Here is a 17624-nt window from a genome sequence, read left to right as displayed (position 1 = left end):
TTTCCAAGGCTGTAATTTTTACAGAAGAAGCCCTGATGGCACAATGGTTAAGCGCTCAGTTCCTAACCAAGAAGTTAGTGGTTCAAACCCACCAGCTACTCCGTGGCAGAAAGATGTAGCAGTCTGCTCCTGCAAAGATTACAGCAATGGAAATCCCATGGGGCAGTTTCACTCTGTCCTATGGTGTCTCTATGAGTGAGTTGGAAACGACCCAAAGGCACCAGGTTTTTTGAATCTTTACAGAAACCGACTGCCACATCCTTCTCCCACAGAATGGCTGGTGGGTTTGAACCACCGACCCTTCTGTTAGCAGCTGAGCACTTAGCCACTGTACCACCAGGGCTTCTATAGCTCAAAAAAGCTGTTAATAAAATAATAAAAATTAAGAAAAAAAAAAACCTACAGCAAACATCTTACTTAAGGGTGTAACACTAGTAACGTTTGCTTTAAAGTAAGAAACAAGACAAGAATGTCTTTATCACTGCCTGTGATAAACATTGTAGAGGCAATTTTAACTAGCGCAGTAAGAAATAAAATGTGAAAGAATTGGAAAAAAATAAAATGGTCATCGCTAATAGACAATAGGATTATCTCCACAGAAAATTCAAGATAATCTATGGATAAAATCATAAGATAATTGAACAAGGTGGTTGACTACAAGATTGCTGTTGTGGTAACTGATTGTAGTCAAGTCAATTCCGGCTCATGGCAACTCCATGTGTGCAGAGCAGAGCTGCTCCAAAGGGTTTTCAAGGCTGAGATCTTCTGCAAGTAGATTGCCAGGCCTGTCTTCCAGGAGCCTGTGGGTGGGTTTGAATTGCCAACCTCTCAGCTAGTAGTAGAGCATTTAACCATTTGCGTCTCCCAGAAACTCCTGGGTAAGTAACTAAAAATCAACTATCATTCTTATATATACACTAATGATTAGAAAATTCAATTTTTTAAATATACCATTTGTAATAACAATAGAAACTTTAAGTTACGTAGGAATAAATCCAACCAAAAATATCTCAGTCTTCAAAAAAATAAAATTTTATTAAAAGACATATAGTAAGAGCTAAATAAATGAAGAACTATATCCCGTTTATGAATGGCAAAGCTCCATATTTTAAATACATCAATTCTTCCCAAATTAATCCATAAATTCAATTCATTTCCAATCATTATTCCAACACAATTTTTCATGGAAATCTAAAACTTAATTCAAAAATTCGAATGGCCAAGTAAGGCCAAGAAGAGCCAAGATAATTCTGAAGGAAAAAACAAGGTGAGGATATCTGCCCTACCAAATATCGGCATTTTTCTAAAGCTATAAAAAAAAAAAAAGCTATAGTAAATACTAAATAAGAAAGTTTAATATTGTACAAGGACAGATAAGCAGATTCATTGAACAGAAGTCCAGAATTAAATCCACACATATACGAAAATTAGATATGTAGCAATGGTAACATTATAAATTAGAGAGAAATGGGTAGACTTACTTGGTAAATGGTGCTGGGATAATTCAACTGTACATATAGGAAAAAAAAATGGATTCCTTACTTCACAATATTAACAAAAATAAACTGCAGACTGAAAATCTTTATTAAAAGACTTTAAAACTTTTAGAAGAAAATACAGCACCAAACCCGTTGTTCTGACTCATAACAGCCCTATAGGTCAGAGCAGAACTGCCCCACAGGTTTTTCAAGGAGTGCCTGGTGGATCTGAACTGCCGACCTCTTGGTTAGCAGCTGTGGCTCTTAACTACTATGCCACCAGGGTTTGCGAAAATATAGCACAGGATAAGGAAATATTGCTTAAAAATCTAAACTCAAAAAACACAATCCGTAAAGGAAAAAGACTGACAAATCTGAATGCACTAAAACTAAGAACCTTTGGAAAAAATACCCTAAATAACCAGGTAAGCCATAGACACAAGAATGTACATGTAATGCAATAATTGGCAAAGCATTAGTACCTGGGGTATACAAAGAAAATAATCAAGATAAGTACAATGATATACTTTCAAGGATGTTCATATCAGAATTATTTATTATACTGGGAAAACTAACAATGATTTAAATTTCAAATACTAATCAAATAATTTAGGGCATGAGCACTCACAAAAATACTATATTCCAATTAAAAATCATGTGAAATAATGTTATTAAAATAGAAAAATGTGTTGTTATTGTTGTTGTCATGTACCATCAAGTCGACTCCAATTCATAGTGACCCTATAGAAAAGAGTATAACTGCCCCATAGGGTTTCCTAGCCTGTAATCTTTATGGAAGCAGGCCACCGGCTCTTTTCTCCTGCAGAGCCTCTGGTGGGTTCAAACTGCTGACCTTTTGGTTAGCAGCTGAGCATTTAAAGACACCGCCAGAGCTCCTAAAATAGGAAAGTAGTCGTAACATATTGTTAAATGAAAGAAGCTACAAATAAACATGTATCATATCAGAAATATAATAAGCAAATATATGCATAGAAGGCATGGGTAGACAAAAAATGCTAACAATGTCATATTTGTGTTCATGAGTCATTTTTTTTCTTTGTTCCTTTATGTATTTTCTAATTTCCTTTGAACATAAATTTTATTTGTATATTTTTTATTGAAGTATAATATATACAGTAGACTTAAGTGTACAGCTCATTAAACATATATACATACATGCACACACACCCCCATGTAACTAACATCCATTCAAGATATAGAACATTCCTTGAATCCCAGATGGTTCTCTTGTGCCCTTCCCAGCCCAAATTGCCCCCTCCCCAAGTGGTAACTGTATTTAGACTTCCATCACCATAATTAGGTTTGTTTGTTCTTAAATTTTATAAACATGAAATCATACAGTTTGTACTCTTTTGTATCTGGTTTCTTTCACTCAACATTATGTCTATAAGATTTGTCTACATTGTTGTCATGGCAGTAGTTCGTTCCTTTTCATTGCTTTGTAGTATTCCATTTTATACACCACCAAAAAACAAAAAAGCCAAACCCATTGCCATCAAGTCGATTTCGACTCACAGCGACCCTATACAACAGAGTAGAACCATCCCACAGAGTTTTCAAGGAGCGCCTGGTGGATCTGAACTGCCGGCCTTTTGGTTAGCAGCCATAGCACTTAACCACTACGCCACTAGGGTATCCTTATACACCACAGTTTACAACAATTTGTTTATACATTTTATTGTTGGTATGACTAACTTTTCGGGAAACCCTGGTGGTGTGGTGGTTAAGTGCTAAGGCTGCTAACCAATGGGTCAGCAGTTCGAATCCACCAAGCGCTCCTTGGAAACTCTATGGGGCAGTTCTACTCTGTCCTATAGGGTCGCTATGAGTCGGAATCAACTCGACAGCACTGGGTTTAGTTTTGGTTTTTGGATGACTAACTTTTAAAATGTAAAAGCTTTATGCAAAAAAGATTATGAAAAGATATCACATTATGGAAAAATACCACATGGTATTAAAAAATGCAAGACAAAAATTATAAGTATTAAAAAACAAACAAACTAACCAGTTGCTGTCAAGTCAATTCCAACTCATAGTGACCCTATAGGACAGAGAAGAACTGCCCCATAGTTTCCAAGAAGCACCTGGTGAGTTTGAACTGCCAACATTTTCATCAGCAGCCATAGCTCTTAACCACTACAACACCGGGGTTCCCAAGTATAGTCTATTTAAAAATTATTTTTTTTAATATTCACATGCCCTGAATGCTAGTAGCAATTATATTAGGAATAATTCTTACCTTTTTTATTCAAAAACCTCTTAGAGAATATGATGAAAGTTATAAAACCTCTATCCAGAAAAATGTACAAAAGTACATATTCATAAAATTGTGCACACAATATGCTAAAGCCCACTCATGATCTCTATCCATGAACTCCAGGTTTATAATCTCTAAAATAAGGTAAACAAAATATAAATTTCTTATCTCCTTTTTATTTTTTCAAAATTTTAACATACTACTTTTATAACAGGTGAAATTAATTTATAACCTAAAAGTGACACCTTTTAGTTCTGAACAAAGCAATTAAGCTCTTTAAGTTTTATTTCAAACTAAATAATGCTAATTTTTCCAAGCATAATTTACCATCACTTAAAGATTTAATGAGAGAATAAAATAAAACTTAAAAACAATTAAATTGCTATATTTATAAAATCACTTCTAATTCACTACATGAATTTCAGAGCTAAAAAAAAAAATTACCTGCAAGATGGGAAAAGTAGCAGAAGTGATGCCCATTTTGTGTAAATGAAAGATCATCTCATTCCCACTCCATATCTTACAGGATGACTCATAGTGCCTCTCTACAAGGTGTTCAGAGTGTGCTTCTAACCAGCTGGAACAAATGAAACAATCCCATCAGTGACTGCCATTATTGTTATACATTGACCCATATTCCCTGAAGCTCTTAGGATACCAATGTTGATTAATTAAGAAACCTTCAAAAAGCATGCACTTCTCACATAGCAAAATAAATATTTATATAGCTAAAAAAGTAAGCTTTTATTCAGAAAAGAGAAGCATACACATGATTTCCCAACCGTGTTTTGTGAATGATTCACTTGACTAGTCTCCCCAAAATAACCTTTAACTGAGACCCAGGTCTTAGGAGCTTATGCCAAATGCACATAAAAGGAAATGCAAAAGAACCTAGGGAAGAAATTAAAGTGTTACATATTAACACAAAAAAGAGGATTACTAAAAATATATAAATACATTCATCAATATACACACACAGACATACATACATTCAGTAAGTGTTTAAGTCTCCGTGCCAAAGGTTGTTCCGGATAGGAAATGTACCGCAGTAAATAAAATAGACAAGGTCCCTATCCTGATGGAAATTACATTCTAATAAAGGGAAAAAGAAATAGACACAGAAAACAAAAACAAAGTATTGGGTAGAGATAAGCAATATAATGAAGATAAACTAGGGTAAGGTAATCTAATCGCCACTTTAAGTTGAATGTCAAGGAAGCTCTCTCTGAGATGACACTAACAATTGAATACAAAAAGTAGCCAGTCATAGGAGGATCAGGACAAAGAGCATTCCAAGCAGAAGGAACAGTATAAAGATCTTGAGATAGTTAACAAAATTTCCTTCTTTGAAACCTGAAAGAAAGCCAGCGTGGTTGCAGCACAATGGGCAAAAAGGAGTAACAGTGCGACCATGTTAGAGCGATGAGCCAGAACCAGATCATATTAAGCCAGGACAAGGAATCTGGATTCTAATATTTAAAGCACAATGGAAAGGCTTTAAATGGAAGATTTTGAGTAAGAGGAGAGAACCTATTTTGAATTTTTAAAAAAATGATTCCAGTTTCTAAATGAGAATGGATTATAGGAGAACAGCAAGAGTGAAAGAAAGAGGCCTGTTAGGAGGCCATTACAGTATCCTAGGTGAGATATGATTCTAGAATGATAGACAAGGAGACTGAAAGAAATTAGTGTACTTGGGATATATTGTGCAGGTGACACCTGTAAGGTTGACTTATGAATTGGATGAAGTGAAGCAGTAATCAAGGATAACACTTAGATTTTTTATTGGAGCAACTGGTTGGTACTATTTGTTTAGATGGGGAAGACAGGGAGAAAACAGTAGATAGGGAATGGGAAGGAGCTCTGTTTTGGTTTGGATGTGAAGTTGAAATGTCTATTTGATATCCAAATAGAGATGTAAGTAGACAGTTGGAGGTATGAGAATGGCATTACTGGAAAAGGACAAGCTAGAGACATAGATTAGGGCCTCTCTATTTTATTTAATATTGGAGATTATATTCTAGGCTGAGACATGGGGTTATGTAATTTAGGGAAAGTGCAGAGCTAGAAAAAAAATGACGTCCCGGGACCAAGTCTTGATGCACTCCAACATTTAAACATCAAACTGAATAAGAAGAACTATCAAGAGAAATTGAGAAAGAATGGCCTATGAAGGAAGAGGAAAACTAGAAGATGCCTTGGCAGCTCAGACGAAAATGCTTTTCAAGGAGGCAGTAGCTAACAACATCTAACACTTCTGAGAGACTGAGTATGGTAAGAGCAGAAAAATAACCTTCGGATTTGGCCATATAGAGTTCACTGGTAACCTAGTTACAAGAAGTTTTGATACAACTATACGAACAGTAGCATCACTGGGATGATGACAAAGGATGTAAAGTGAAAAAACAGACTCAGTAACTATAGACAACTCTTGGCAAAAACACTATAAAGGAAGACACACAATGGACAGAAAAATGAAGGAAAAGGTATTTGCAACTCTTATAACAGGCAAAGGATTAATTTCTCTAAAACATAAAAAGCTTCTAAAAATCTATTTTAAAAAGATCCATAACAAGAAAAACAAAAAATGGCAGAGATGTCTAAAACTGACAGAAAAGCTCTTCCAACACCTATCACTCATTGCCGTCACATCAAGTCCGACTCATAGAGACCCTACAGGAGAGAGTAGAACTGCCCCACAATGTTTCCAAGAAGCACCTGGTGGATTCGAACTGCTGACCTTTTGATTAGCAGCTGAACCGTTGCCACTATGTTATCAGCTTAATCTCACTCATATTAAAAGAAATGTAAATGAAAACTACACTGGAATACCATTTTTCACGTAGCAGGCTAGAAAAACACTCTTATACATTACTTGTAAAAGTATAAATTAGTCCCCCAAATCATCCACATATAGTGTAAATTTCAGCAGTATCTATCAAAATTACAAATACATCTGTGCTTCAAGTCAACAATTCCAATTGTAGGCATTTTCCTATAGATATATATGCAAGCATATGAAACACTGTATGCTCAAAGTTACTCATTACAGCAATGTAACAGCAAAAGGCTGGAAACAACCTTAATATACATTAAATAGAGGTGGGTTAAGTAAATTATTATACGTCCATACAATGGAATTCTAAGCAACCATTTTTTAAAACTGTTAAAGCTCTTCAGGGCTTGATATGGAAAGATGTGCTATATTGCTAAGTGAAAAAAACCAAGATACAGAAAAATATATGTATAGTACGCCATCATCTGGGTAAAAAAAGGAGATAAGAGAATATATCTATATTGGTTTATGTATGTATAAATATGCACTAAACGATAAGTTTGTTCATGGGGACAGGAACTAAGCAGATGGGGAAATGGTTGGGGAGATTTTTATTGCATAAATTTGTATACTGTTTATGTTCAAACCACGTGACTGTACAATATTCAAATTTTTTATTTTTTAAAGTATACTCTGAATAACAGAAAAATCCTGTAGTAAATAAAATCGGATGTGGGCTTGCAGGAGGTTTTCCTAAGATAAAGACATTCTAGTTCACAACCTAATGTCTAATGAGAGGGAAATTATCTGATGCAACTTTTAATAAAATTAGAACTAAATCTATTGTTTTAGATTATTGAAATCTTGATTAATTGAAACTCATCAATCAGAATCCTACTCAAAATGGAGGACAAAGCAATAAATTAAAGCCATAATCCAGGAGGCGGTGCAAGATGGCGAAGTGAGTTGACACTCCTGTTTACTCCCCCAGCAATTAGCACACTGAACAATGATTTAAAAAACCACAAACTGAAATCTCAGAAATCCGGAGGGCAGCTGAGGTATTGTACAGTTAGGATGAGTCCAGATGTGGGGAAGAAGAGGAATGGGGTTGGCACAGAAGCCAGGAGATCCTACTTGCTAACATCGGGAACGCTCACTCATCGCAACCATTTTGGGATGGAGCTGGGTAACATTCCAAACAGAGAACACAGAAAAGGAGCTTGTCTGAGGAAGCTCTATCCTGAATTTTTTCAAGGCAGTGCAAGCTGGCCATGCTGCGCAACTGGGAGGGGGCGAAGGGGAATTGTGGTGCTGCATGAGAGTGCTGTTGAATCTCACTGAGGCCCGAGATGGACGAGCACTAGGACTGGGAGAAACTGCAAGGACAGCAGGGCAAGGGGAATACTTCAGACTGACAGGTGACACAGAAACAACCCACAGCGGGACACCACGGGAGTGCCTGTGCAGGAGCTCAGTGGAGGGAAAGAAGGATAGACCCCCACACCATCACCACAGGAAAGTCGTGCTCCACCACGTACATCAGTGTCTGTGAACAGCTAAAACCCTCCCTTTCGCGCATGCATACTAAATTCCAGAGACCAAACATCCAGAATTCCTGAACCAGCACTGAAAAAAAACCTAAGGATAAGAATGCCATCTAGTGGCTCTCAGGAGAAGATACCAAGCCTGCTGCCACTGAGTCATTCTGACTTATAGCGAACCTGTGTGGCTGAGGGGAGCTGCCCCGTGGGGTTCCCAGTCTTTGCAGATGTGGTCTGTCGCATTTTTCTCCTGCAGAACTGCTGGTGGGTGAAGGCCCTGGCCTTTTGGCTGGCAGTGGGAGCTTGGCTGCTGCATCATCAGGGCATCCAATCAGAAACATTCCCCACAATAAGCAGAAAACAAAATTTAAAACAAAAAAAAAAGATAACAAAATAGCCCAAATTCAACAAAGGTGGTAAAACACACAAAATCACAAGAGAAGAAGGCACGATCAAAACAAAACTTGAAAAAAAGGGGAAATCTCTCCTCTGGAGACCAGGATAATGCAAAAATTCATAATTTTCACACTATGGTGCTAAATAATGTTCAAAGAAAGCAAAAACCACACAGAAAACAAAATAGTGGCGATCAGGAAACAAATGGAGGAACAAAATGAGAGACTTAACAAGGAAATCGAAAAAAAAAAAAGAGAGAACTATCTGAACCAGGCAAAGTCATCACAAAAAAGAAACTGCAGACCAATATCCCTTATGAACATAGATGCAAAATTTTTCAACAAAGTTCTAGCCAACAGATCTCAGCAACATATCAAAAAAATCATACACCATGATCAAGTGGGACTCATACCAGTATTATAAGTGTGGTTTAACATTAGAAAAGCAATCAGTGTAATCTACCATATATATAAAACAAAGGAAAAGAACCATATGATCATATCAACTGATGTAGAAAAGGCATTCAATAAAATTCAACATACTTTCCTGATAAAAACACTCAGAAGGGAAACTCCTCAACATAATTACAGGCATATATGCAAAATCAACAGTCAACATTATACTCAACAGAGAAAGGCTGAGAGCCTTCACTTTGAGAACAGAAACGAGACAAGGATGCCCACTGTCACCATTCTTATTCGACATTATACTGGAAGTCCTAGACAGAGCAATAAGAGAAATAAAAGGTATCCAAATTGGAATGGAAGAAGTAAAATTATCTCTCTTCACAGATGATATGATCTACACATAGAAGACCCTAAAGACTCCACAAGAAAACTGCTGGAATTAACAGAAGACTTTAGCAATGTTGCAGGGTATAAGATTAACACACAAAAATCAGTTGGGTTCCTCTACACTAACAAAGACGACTCCAAAAAAGAAATTAAGAAAACAATATCATTTACAATAACCCCCAAATCAATAAAATACCTAGGAATTAACCTAACCAGTGACACAAATGACTTATACAATGAAAGTCATAAAACAGTACTACTATACACTATCTACAAAAACAGAAAGATATCCTGTGCTCATGGATTGGAAGACTTAATATAGCGAAAATGTCAATTCTACCTAAAGTGATCTACAGATACAATGCAATCCTGATACAAATCTCAACAACATTCTTTACTGAAATGGAAAAACTAATGACCAACTTCATATGGAAAGGAAACAACCCTCAAACAGCCAAAGCAATAACTGAAGAAAAAGAACAAAGCAAGAGGACTCATACTCCCAGATATAAAACATACTATACAGCCACTGTAATCAAAACAGCCTGGTATTGGTTCAACAATGGACACACAGACCAGTGGAACAGAACTGAAAACTCAGAATTAAGCCCATCTGTCTATAGAAAACTGATTTTCAACAAGGGGTCAAAGTCCATTCAGTGGGACAGAAACAGTCTCTTTAACAAATGGTGCCGGCAAAACTGAATATCCACCTACAGAAAAATAAAACAGGACCCCCTACCTCACACCATACACAAAAACTAACTCAAAATAGATTAAAGACCTAAATGTTAAACCTAAAGCCATAAAATTCCTGGAAGAAAACATAAAATTCCTGAGAGAAAACTATGGAACCTAATCTTTCGTAAAAATATAATAACAAACATTACAACAAATACATGAATAGAAGACAAAACAGATAAATGGGACCTCATAAAGAATAAAAACTTATGTTTACCAAAAGATTTTATTAAAAAAGTAAATAGCCTACGGACTGGGAAAAAACTTTCAAAAATGACTTATCCAATAAGGGTCTAATCTCTAAAATCTATAGAAATCTGCAACAACCCATACAAAAAGACAAACAACCTCATCACAAAATGGGAAAAGGACACGAGCAGAACTCCCACCAAAAAGGACATCCAAGCAGCCAACAAGCATATGAAAAGATGTTCCCGATCATTAGTTATTTGAAAAAAAAAAAACAAAACCTATTGCTGTCAAGTTGATTCCGACTCATAAAGACCCTAGAGGACAGAGTAAAACTGCCTCATAGGGTTTCCAAGGAGTGGCTGATGGATTCAAACCGCTGAACTTTTAGTTAGCAGCCAAATGCTTAACCACTGTGCCACCAAAGATGTAAATCAAGACTACAAGAAGAAACCATCTTACCCCAGCTAAAATGGCACTGATAAAAAAATAGTAGCAACAAATATTGGTGATGATATGGGGAGATTGAAGCCCTTATACATTGCGGTGGGACTGTAAAACGGTACAATCACTATGGAAAACACTATGGCACTTTCTCAAAAAACCAGACATACAGCTACCTTATAATCCAGCAATCCCACTCCTAGGGATATACTCCAGATACCTAAAAATAATGATACAAACATATATATGCACCTATGTGCATACCTGCTTTATTCATAATAGCAAATAAATGGTAACAACCAAAGTACCCGTTAGTGGATGAATGGATAAGCAAATTGTGGTACATACACACAATGGAATGTTATATAACCATAAAAAAACAATGGTCCGGGAAACTTATCATAACGTGTGGAACTGAAGGGCATAACACTAAGCAAAATACGTCAAGTATACAAGGACAAATACCGTATGATCCCTCTTTTATAAGAAGACAAGAATAGATAAATATAGGGGCCAATGTTCCCTGGAAGTTACCAGGGAGATAAGGGGGGTGGGGAAAGTATGTTTTATACTGTAGAGACTACTTATCTTAGTGATGGGAAAAGTGGCACCAAATGTGGATGTAAAGAGCACAACACAATCGAAGTAAAAACAAGTGTTTGAGCACATATGGATGGGTATAGGCAAATTGGTATATGGGTACATAGGTAGAACACAGAGAAGTATCTATAGGTATGTATAAGTATAAACATGCAGGTTCAGGCCCATATATTCATTGAAGACACATATACAGATACTTCTCAAACATAACCAAATGCCTTACAAGATTGGTATTAGAAGTTTGAAGGCTTAAGGTCACAGTCTCATGGGACAACTCAATCAACTGACATAAGAGAGTTCATAAAAATCATGATCTGCATACTAATGAAGTAAGTTACATCTGGGGTCTTAAAGGCTTGCAAGTGGCCATCTAAGACAGAGCTACAGGTCTCTAATCACCAGGAGCAAAATAGTAAGAAAGCAATCAAAAGCTGAGAGAAGAAACAAGTATACATGAGCCCCAACCTCATGTACCCTGAGGCCAGAAGAACTAGATGGTGCCCAGCTACCACCACAGACCCTTCTGACAGGGGTCACAATAGTTGGTCCCAGATAAAATGGGAGAAAAATTATGAAGCAGAATTCAAATTCTTATTTAAAAAAAAAAAGCCAGATAAACTGGCTCAAAAGATGAGATAAGAGGACAAGGAAGCTTGAGTACTGGAAATGGAACAAACAGAACACAGTTAAAGAGAATGTTCACACATTGTGATAAATGTAAAAAAAAAAAAGCCATAATCCTGAACTTTAAAATAACATTAACTAAAACCCTGGCTAGTTTATAGTCAACTCAATGTCCTGTACATATCCTATGGGGCTATTAAATTATCCTGCTAAATTAGGAATAAGATTTACAATTTCAATAAAGAATTAGTTATGTTCATTATATTGTTCTGAATAAGACAAAAGTTAGACTAGCCTTCTTTTAAAAGTTTAATTGGCAATGAACAACTCATTTACCAAGTAGTCTAGTTAATCAAAATTTACTAACTTTGAAATAATAAAACATGTTTTTAATACAATGCAGCACAAATGACACTGATAACACAAATATTCTTACTGAATGAGACTATAGCACACAGCTCGGAGGGGATCGTGGTCTTTCTTCCTTATGTTATTGTTTACCATACTATCTAGTTCATCTCGAGCAAACCAAAGCTGAACTTCTGTTACACTGTAACTTGCTGATTCCCGAGCACAGTCCTCAATATTATGAGCTTCATCTAAAATGACAACCTGTTCTTTCAGGTTGATATCCATCTGTAAGATAAAAGAATTTTCCTGTAAAACATTCAGCCAAAGGCAGTGCCTAATTTAACAGCAGCAGACAAGATATTTCATTTAAAATTTTATACTATAAGCTAATATTGCAAGTGCCAATCATATAAGTAACTGATTCTAGGTCTTAAATAAAACTTCTGAAGCACTCGGGCCAACCAAATAATATCAGCTCAACATTAGTGTTTCCCATTTTTCAATCCCAAAACGCTCCGCAAACCTATCAACCAAAAAATATGTGTAAAGTGAGCCTGGATCGAGGCACTGCAGGCTACATAACTGATCAGTTGTCGTCAAGTCACCTCTGACTCATAGCAACCCCGTGTGTATCAGAGTGGAATTGTACTTCAGAGGGTTTTTAATGGCTCATTTTTAGGAAGTAAATCACCAGGCCTTTCTTCTAAGGCATCTGCTTGGTAGACTCAAACCTCCAACCTTTGGGTTAGCAGCTGAGCACTCTGCTGACCACATTAAAAAAAAAAAAAAAAAATCCCACTATGATGGAGTCTCAAACATAATTTTTAAAACACAGTGAAAACCTTTAAAACTAGCAATGCAAGATTGAAATGTGCCTCAAAATACTAATACAGTGAAGTATATGTGTTTCATTTTAGTCTGTCCCACCACTCTTCTTTATGAGAATTGCTCTTTCCCAAACCCCATCTGATGCTGGCAGGACTGTTAACCAAGGGACATCATCACTCTCACAACAGGGGTAGGCTCATAGCCCATCCCTCTGTGGTCACAGTGACTGGTTCAGGAATGGATACGTGACCCAAGCTAAGGCAATCAGAGTAATTTTGTGGGTCACTATGAGTTGAAATCGATTCGATGGCAACTAACAACAACAACAACAATATAAGATCATGTTCTTTTTTCCAGGTTAGCTAGCTGTTCATGGTTATCTTTGTTCCCACAGGGAAAGAGTTTGCCTAAGAACACAACCATCATAAAGAAGGTAGAGTCAAGTGTCTTTTCTTAAGGTCTTTTTAAGTTGGGTTTGTGTCACTTGGCAATTGAAAGAGCCCTGACTGATACAACAAGGAAATGTACAAAGCAATTGCCAATGAATTATTTTTGAGGAACTAATAATACACAGAGAGCTGAAGAGGACTGAGAAAGAACCATGGAAAATAGGAAATACCCTAGGGTTTAAAAGATGAGTAGGATTTGGACAGACAAAGAGAGGGCAGGGCATTTCAACAGAGGTGTCATCAAAAGCAAAGAAATAGGAAAGAACACGGTATGCTCAAAAGACTATGAAGGAATTTTTGAAGGGTTCAGGTTAGAGTTCTGTAGCAGAGAAGGCTAAAAAGGCAGATCAAGATCAGACTATTGCTCATCTTGAATGTAAGCTTAAGAAATAGGAATGTAATTCCATGAGCAAACTGAGCAATTGGAGATTTTTAAGCAGGGGAACAATGTAATAAAAGTAACATTAGGAAGACTGACCTGGCACTGATATGTACAATGATTCAGAGTGAAAAGACCCAGCAAAGAGGCCGGATTGTACGGTAATGAACATTGTTGTTGTTGTTACTGTGAACTGCTGTGGAGCTGGCCCTTGACTCATGCCGACCCATGCACAACAAACCAGTGTGCTCCACAGAGTTTGGCTTATTGGCTTATTTTTGGGAAGCAGAGCACCAGGTCTTTCTTCTAGTCCATCTTAGTCTGGAAACACTGCTGAGACCTGTTCAGCATCACAGCGACACACAAGCCTCAACTGCCAAATGGCTGGTGGCTGTGGCTGAGGTGCACTGGCCAGGAATTGAACCCAGGTCTCCCCTACGGAAGGCAAATATTCTACCACTGAATCACCAGTGCCCAAGGTAATAAACACAATGCCTATTAATTTTCAACTTAAAAAAACAGAAAGCTAATAAGAGCTGTGTAGTCAATAATAAAAAGAGGAATAATAATTTAATGTACCAAGCGCCTCACTTTTTGTCTTATGCTGTAACAAATGGATATCTCTAAGATAAACCAGGCAAATAAACACAAATGCTATCAACAGTTTATTTCTCAAAAGCCCAGAAAGCACAATTTGCACATGTAAGCATATTCTCCCAATATAAGTTCTTCAAAACATAGTTTATTCAGGGAACTGTTTCAAAATAATTCTTTCTACTATTCATAAATGGAAAGAGTGATAGTTCAATGGATCTCAACCGAGGGCAATTTTGCTGCCCTCCCTCCCACCCCGAGGACATCTGGCAGTATCTGGAGACACTTTTGATGCCACAGCTGTGAGGATGCTACTGGCATGTAGTGTGTAGAGGCAAGGATGCTGCTAAACATCCTACAATATATAAGACAACCCATCACGACAAAGAATTATCTAGCATAAAATGTCAATAATTCCGAGGTTAAGAAACTGCTATAGTCTTCCCCTTTCGCGACTGGGTACTTAAAAATACTTATCACTTTGGAAATTAAAATAACTAGGTCTAAAATTCAGTTAATAGACCTTAGAATATATTTTCAGTAATTCAATCTGTTTATACATTTCATAAATTAAATATAAAGCAAAAAATACAGTAAAGATATTAAAACATCTAAAAGCTTTTACATATATCACTTATATTTCAGTAAGTAGGAAAAAAGTTATATAAATTTTACATATACACTCACAGTTTCCCTTATTTGTGCATCTAGAAGATAGTTGTAGGGACAAAACACTATGTCAGCATCTTCTATCAGTTCTCGCGCTGTGTAATACGGACATGCCTTTAGTTTTTTCCCCAGGCTGACAAGTTCTTCTATATCCCAGGCCTCGTGCATCCCTTGGAGAGTCTGTAATGTGTGTTGATCTCTAATTTTATGAACACCATGATAAAAATAGCAGGACTTTCCCTAAAAACAAATACGTATAACTGAAATGTAAATCAATATTAGAATAGAAGGAATAAAACAAGCTCATCTCAGATTTTTAGGAACATCATTAAAATTGTAAGGCAAATATTTTACAGAAAAGACTGATTATACCATATTTATAATCACAACTATTTTAAAGAAACTGTATCAGTTGACTCAGATAGAGCTCCAAGTCAATAGAGCTCCAGATACCCCAAATTAATTTGAAAAAAATATTTTAAAGTTGTTTGTTGTAGCTCTATCCTGATTAAAGTGATATTAGCATAAAATATGTCTGGCAGAATATAAGAGAGCAATGGTATCACTGGTCACTTTCAAGGAGAACTAAGTGACTTGGGGACAGGAGTGAGAGAATTCTTCTCTACAGACCACTTTGTACCTTTTGAATTTTGAACCATGTGACAGTATTACTTATTCAAATATAAATTTCTGCCTCTGGTTAAGATTATTTTTTCCTTAGTTGAAACAAAAATTAGAAAAGTGCATTACTTTTCCAGTATAGGGGCCCTTTAGTAAAGAGAACAGGGAACAAAAACACATGTGCCTTTAGATCAAGCCAAAAAATCAGAAAGTTTACACTTTAAGGGCACTTAGAATGACACTCCTGTGCAGGCTGATAGCAAAACCAGAAAAGCTCATCCATTTTAGCAGTGTAACACAACCCTGAGGGGAGTCTGTCAACAGAAGCGTTATCACACTTTAAACTCTTTTCACTCAAACTGTCAGTTATCTATTTATCATTTCGCTTTGGTAATCCAGCCATAGTAAACACAGACACCTATGGTGACTTTGTAATTGGCCCTCATTACAATTCCAAATTACCCTGAGGGCTTGGGAACAAGAAAAGCAATGTTCATGTATGCCCATGAGGTAAGATTCTGAGAAAGCAATTAGGTGAAGACAAACAACCACAAGAAGATACCTTCAATTATTTATATGGGGATAACAAATTACATAATAATCTTCTCAATCGTAGTGGAAAAAAAAAGATAATGACAACGCCAGCCAAGTCTTCTTGCATAGACTAAAAAGAACCAAAACCATTGCCCTCGAGTCGATTCTAACTTATAGCAACCCTACAGGACCGAACAGAACTGCCCTGTAGTTTCCAAGGAGCGCCTGCTGGATTTGAACTGCCAACCTTTTGGTTACCAAGCATTCGAGGAATTCAGCAGATCAGTTACCCACTTATGGAAATGTGTCTACTTAAGCATGACATTTCTGGGGTTTTATCATGAAGAATTTTTTCTCTATTTCATTATATTTTTTTAACATTTGATTTTTTAATATTTTTATGGCTCCTTAAAAAGCACTTGTTAAATATATAGAATGAAGGCATTTCACAATTCCTTAGTTAGAAAGAACTTTAAAAAAAAATTAATCTGATTGTAGACCTTCAACAATGGTTTTGATTCAGTAATTATGCCTTTTCTTTCTGGCTCTGAACAAGTCATTTAAGTTTTTCCACTGGAGCCCTTAGTACTTATAGTTCATATTCTCATAATGTTTGAATATTTATTAAAGTGTCTTTTGAATATCCCCAAATAAAGCTTGAAAATATTAGGATCTAATTTTTAAAAACTGAGGATAAAAACTGTAATACAAAATAACTTCTCATGTTATATGGTAAGGAGATGATAAACTAATGAAATAAAACTCAGTTTTTTTATGTAGAACCAACTATAATAACATACTAATGAAAGACAGAACAACTCCAAAAAATAATAAAATACCATTGGTCGTTTCATATACTACCAATTTATAGTTCACTGATAATTTCTGGTGTAATTCCAGACTTGAAACTTTAGAGTAACTTAGTTATCGTCCCGGTACATAGATTCCCAAACTAATACTTTCAAAAAACTATTTTAAAATTATCTAAGTTTTTAGTAAGAAAGACTTCCTTTTTTCCATCTGCTCTAGATTCATTTATTCTAGATTTTCCTGACAAATTTCAAAATCTCCAACATCTCTTTAAAGTTAATAATTTAATATTTTTGAAAAGAAGTCTGAACTAATCAGAATTATGATACAAGGTAATCATTGTATTTCTCATTAAATTAAAAAACATCTCAAATTTTACTGAGAACCTAAATAAAATTTTCAAATATGTAAAACATTAATTATTAAGCTGAGTCATTTAAACACTTTTACCTCTGCATATGACATCATCCATGTTTGACTATTTTTGTTAGATTTTAAAAGAAGACAGTAAGAAGACATCTGACT

The 17624-nt window shown here is 36.0% G+C and overlaps 1 protein-coding gene across 3 annotated transcripts in view; it reads right to left on the bottom strand.

Moving 5' to 3' along the window:
- Positions 1-17624, bottom strand: part of BRIP1 (BRCA1 interacting helicase 1) — a 177186-nt gene that overhangs the window by 100929 nt on the left and 58633 nt on the right. For 2 of the 3 annotated variants that reach the window (XM_064271319.1, XM_064271317.1), the window contains 4 exons: positions 15153-15374; positions 12301-12500; positions 4201-4333; positions 1482-1508 (listed from right to left, as the gene is read on the bottom strand). In XM_064271319.1, coding sequence (XP_064127389.1) covers positions 1482-1508; positions 4201-4333; positions 12301-12500; positions 15153-15374 — 582 coding nt within the window. The remainder of the gene's footprint in view (positions 1-1481; positions 1509-4200; positions 4334-12300; positions 12501-15152; positions 15375-17624) is intronic. The other variant, XM_064271318.1, reaches the window with a different exon arrangement.

The sequence above is a fragment of the Loxodonta africana genome, chromosome 18 (assembly GCF_030014295.1).
Source record: "Loxodonta africana isolate mLoxAfr1 chromosome 18, mLoxAfr1.hap2, whole genome shotgun sequence".
NCBI classification, from domain to species: domain Eukaryota; kingdom Metazoa; phylum Chordata; class Mammalia; order Proboscidea; family Elephantidae; genus Loxodonta; species Loxodonta africana.
The sequence above is the reverse complement of the archived record's forward strand: the minus strand, read 5'-3'. Positions and strand labels throughout refer to the sequence as shown.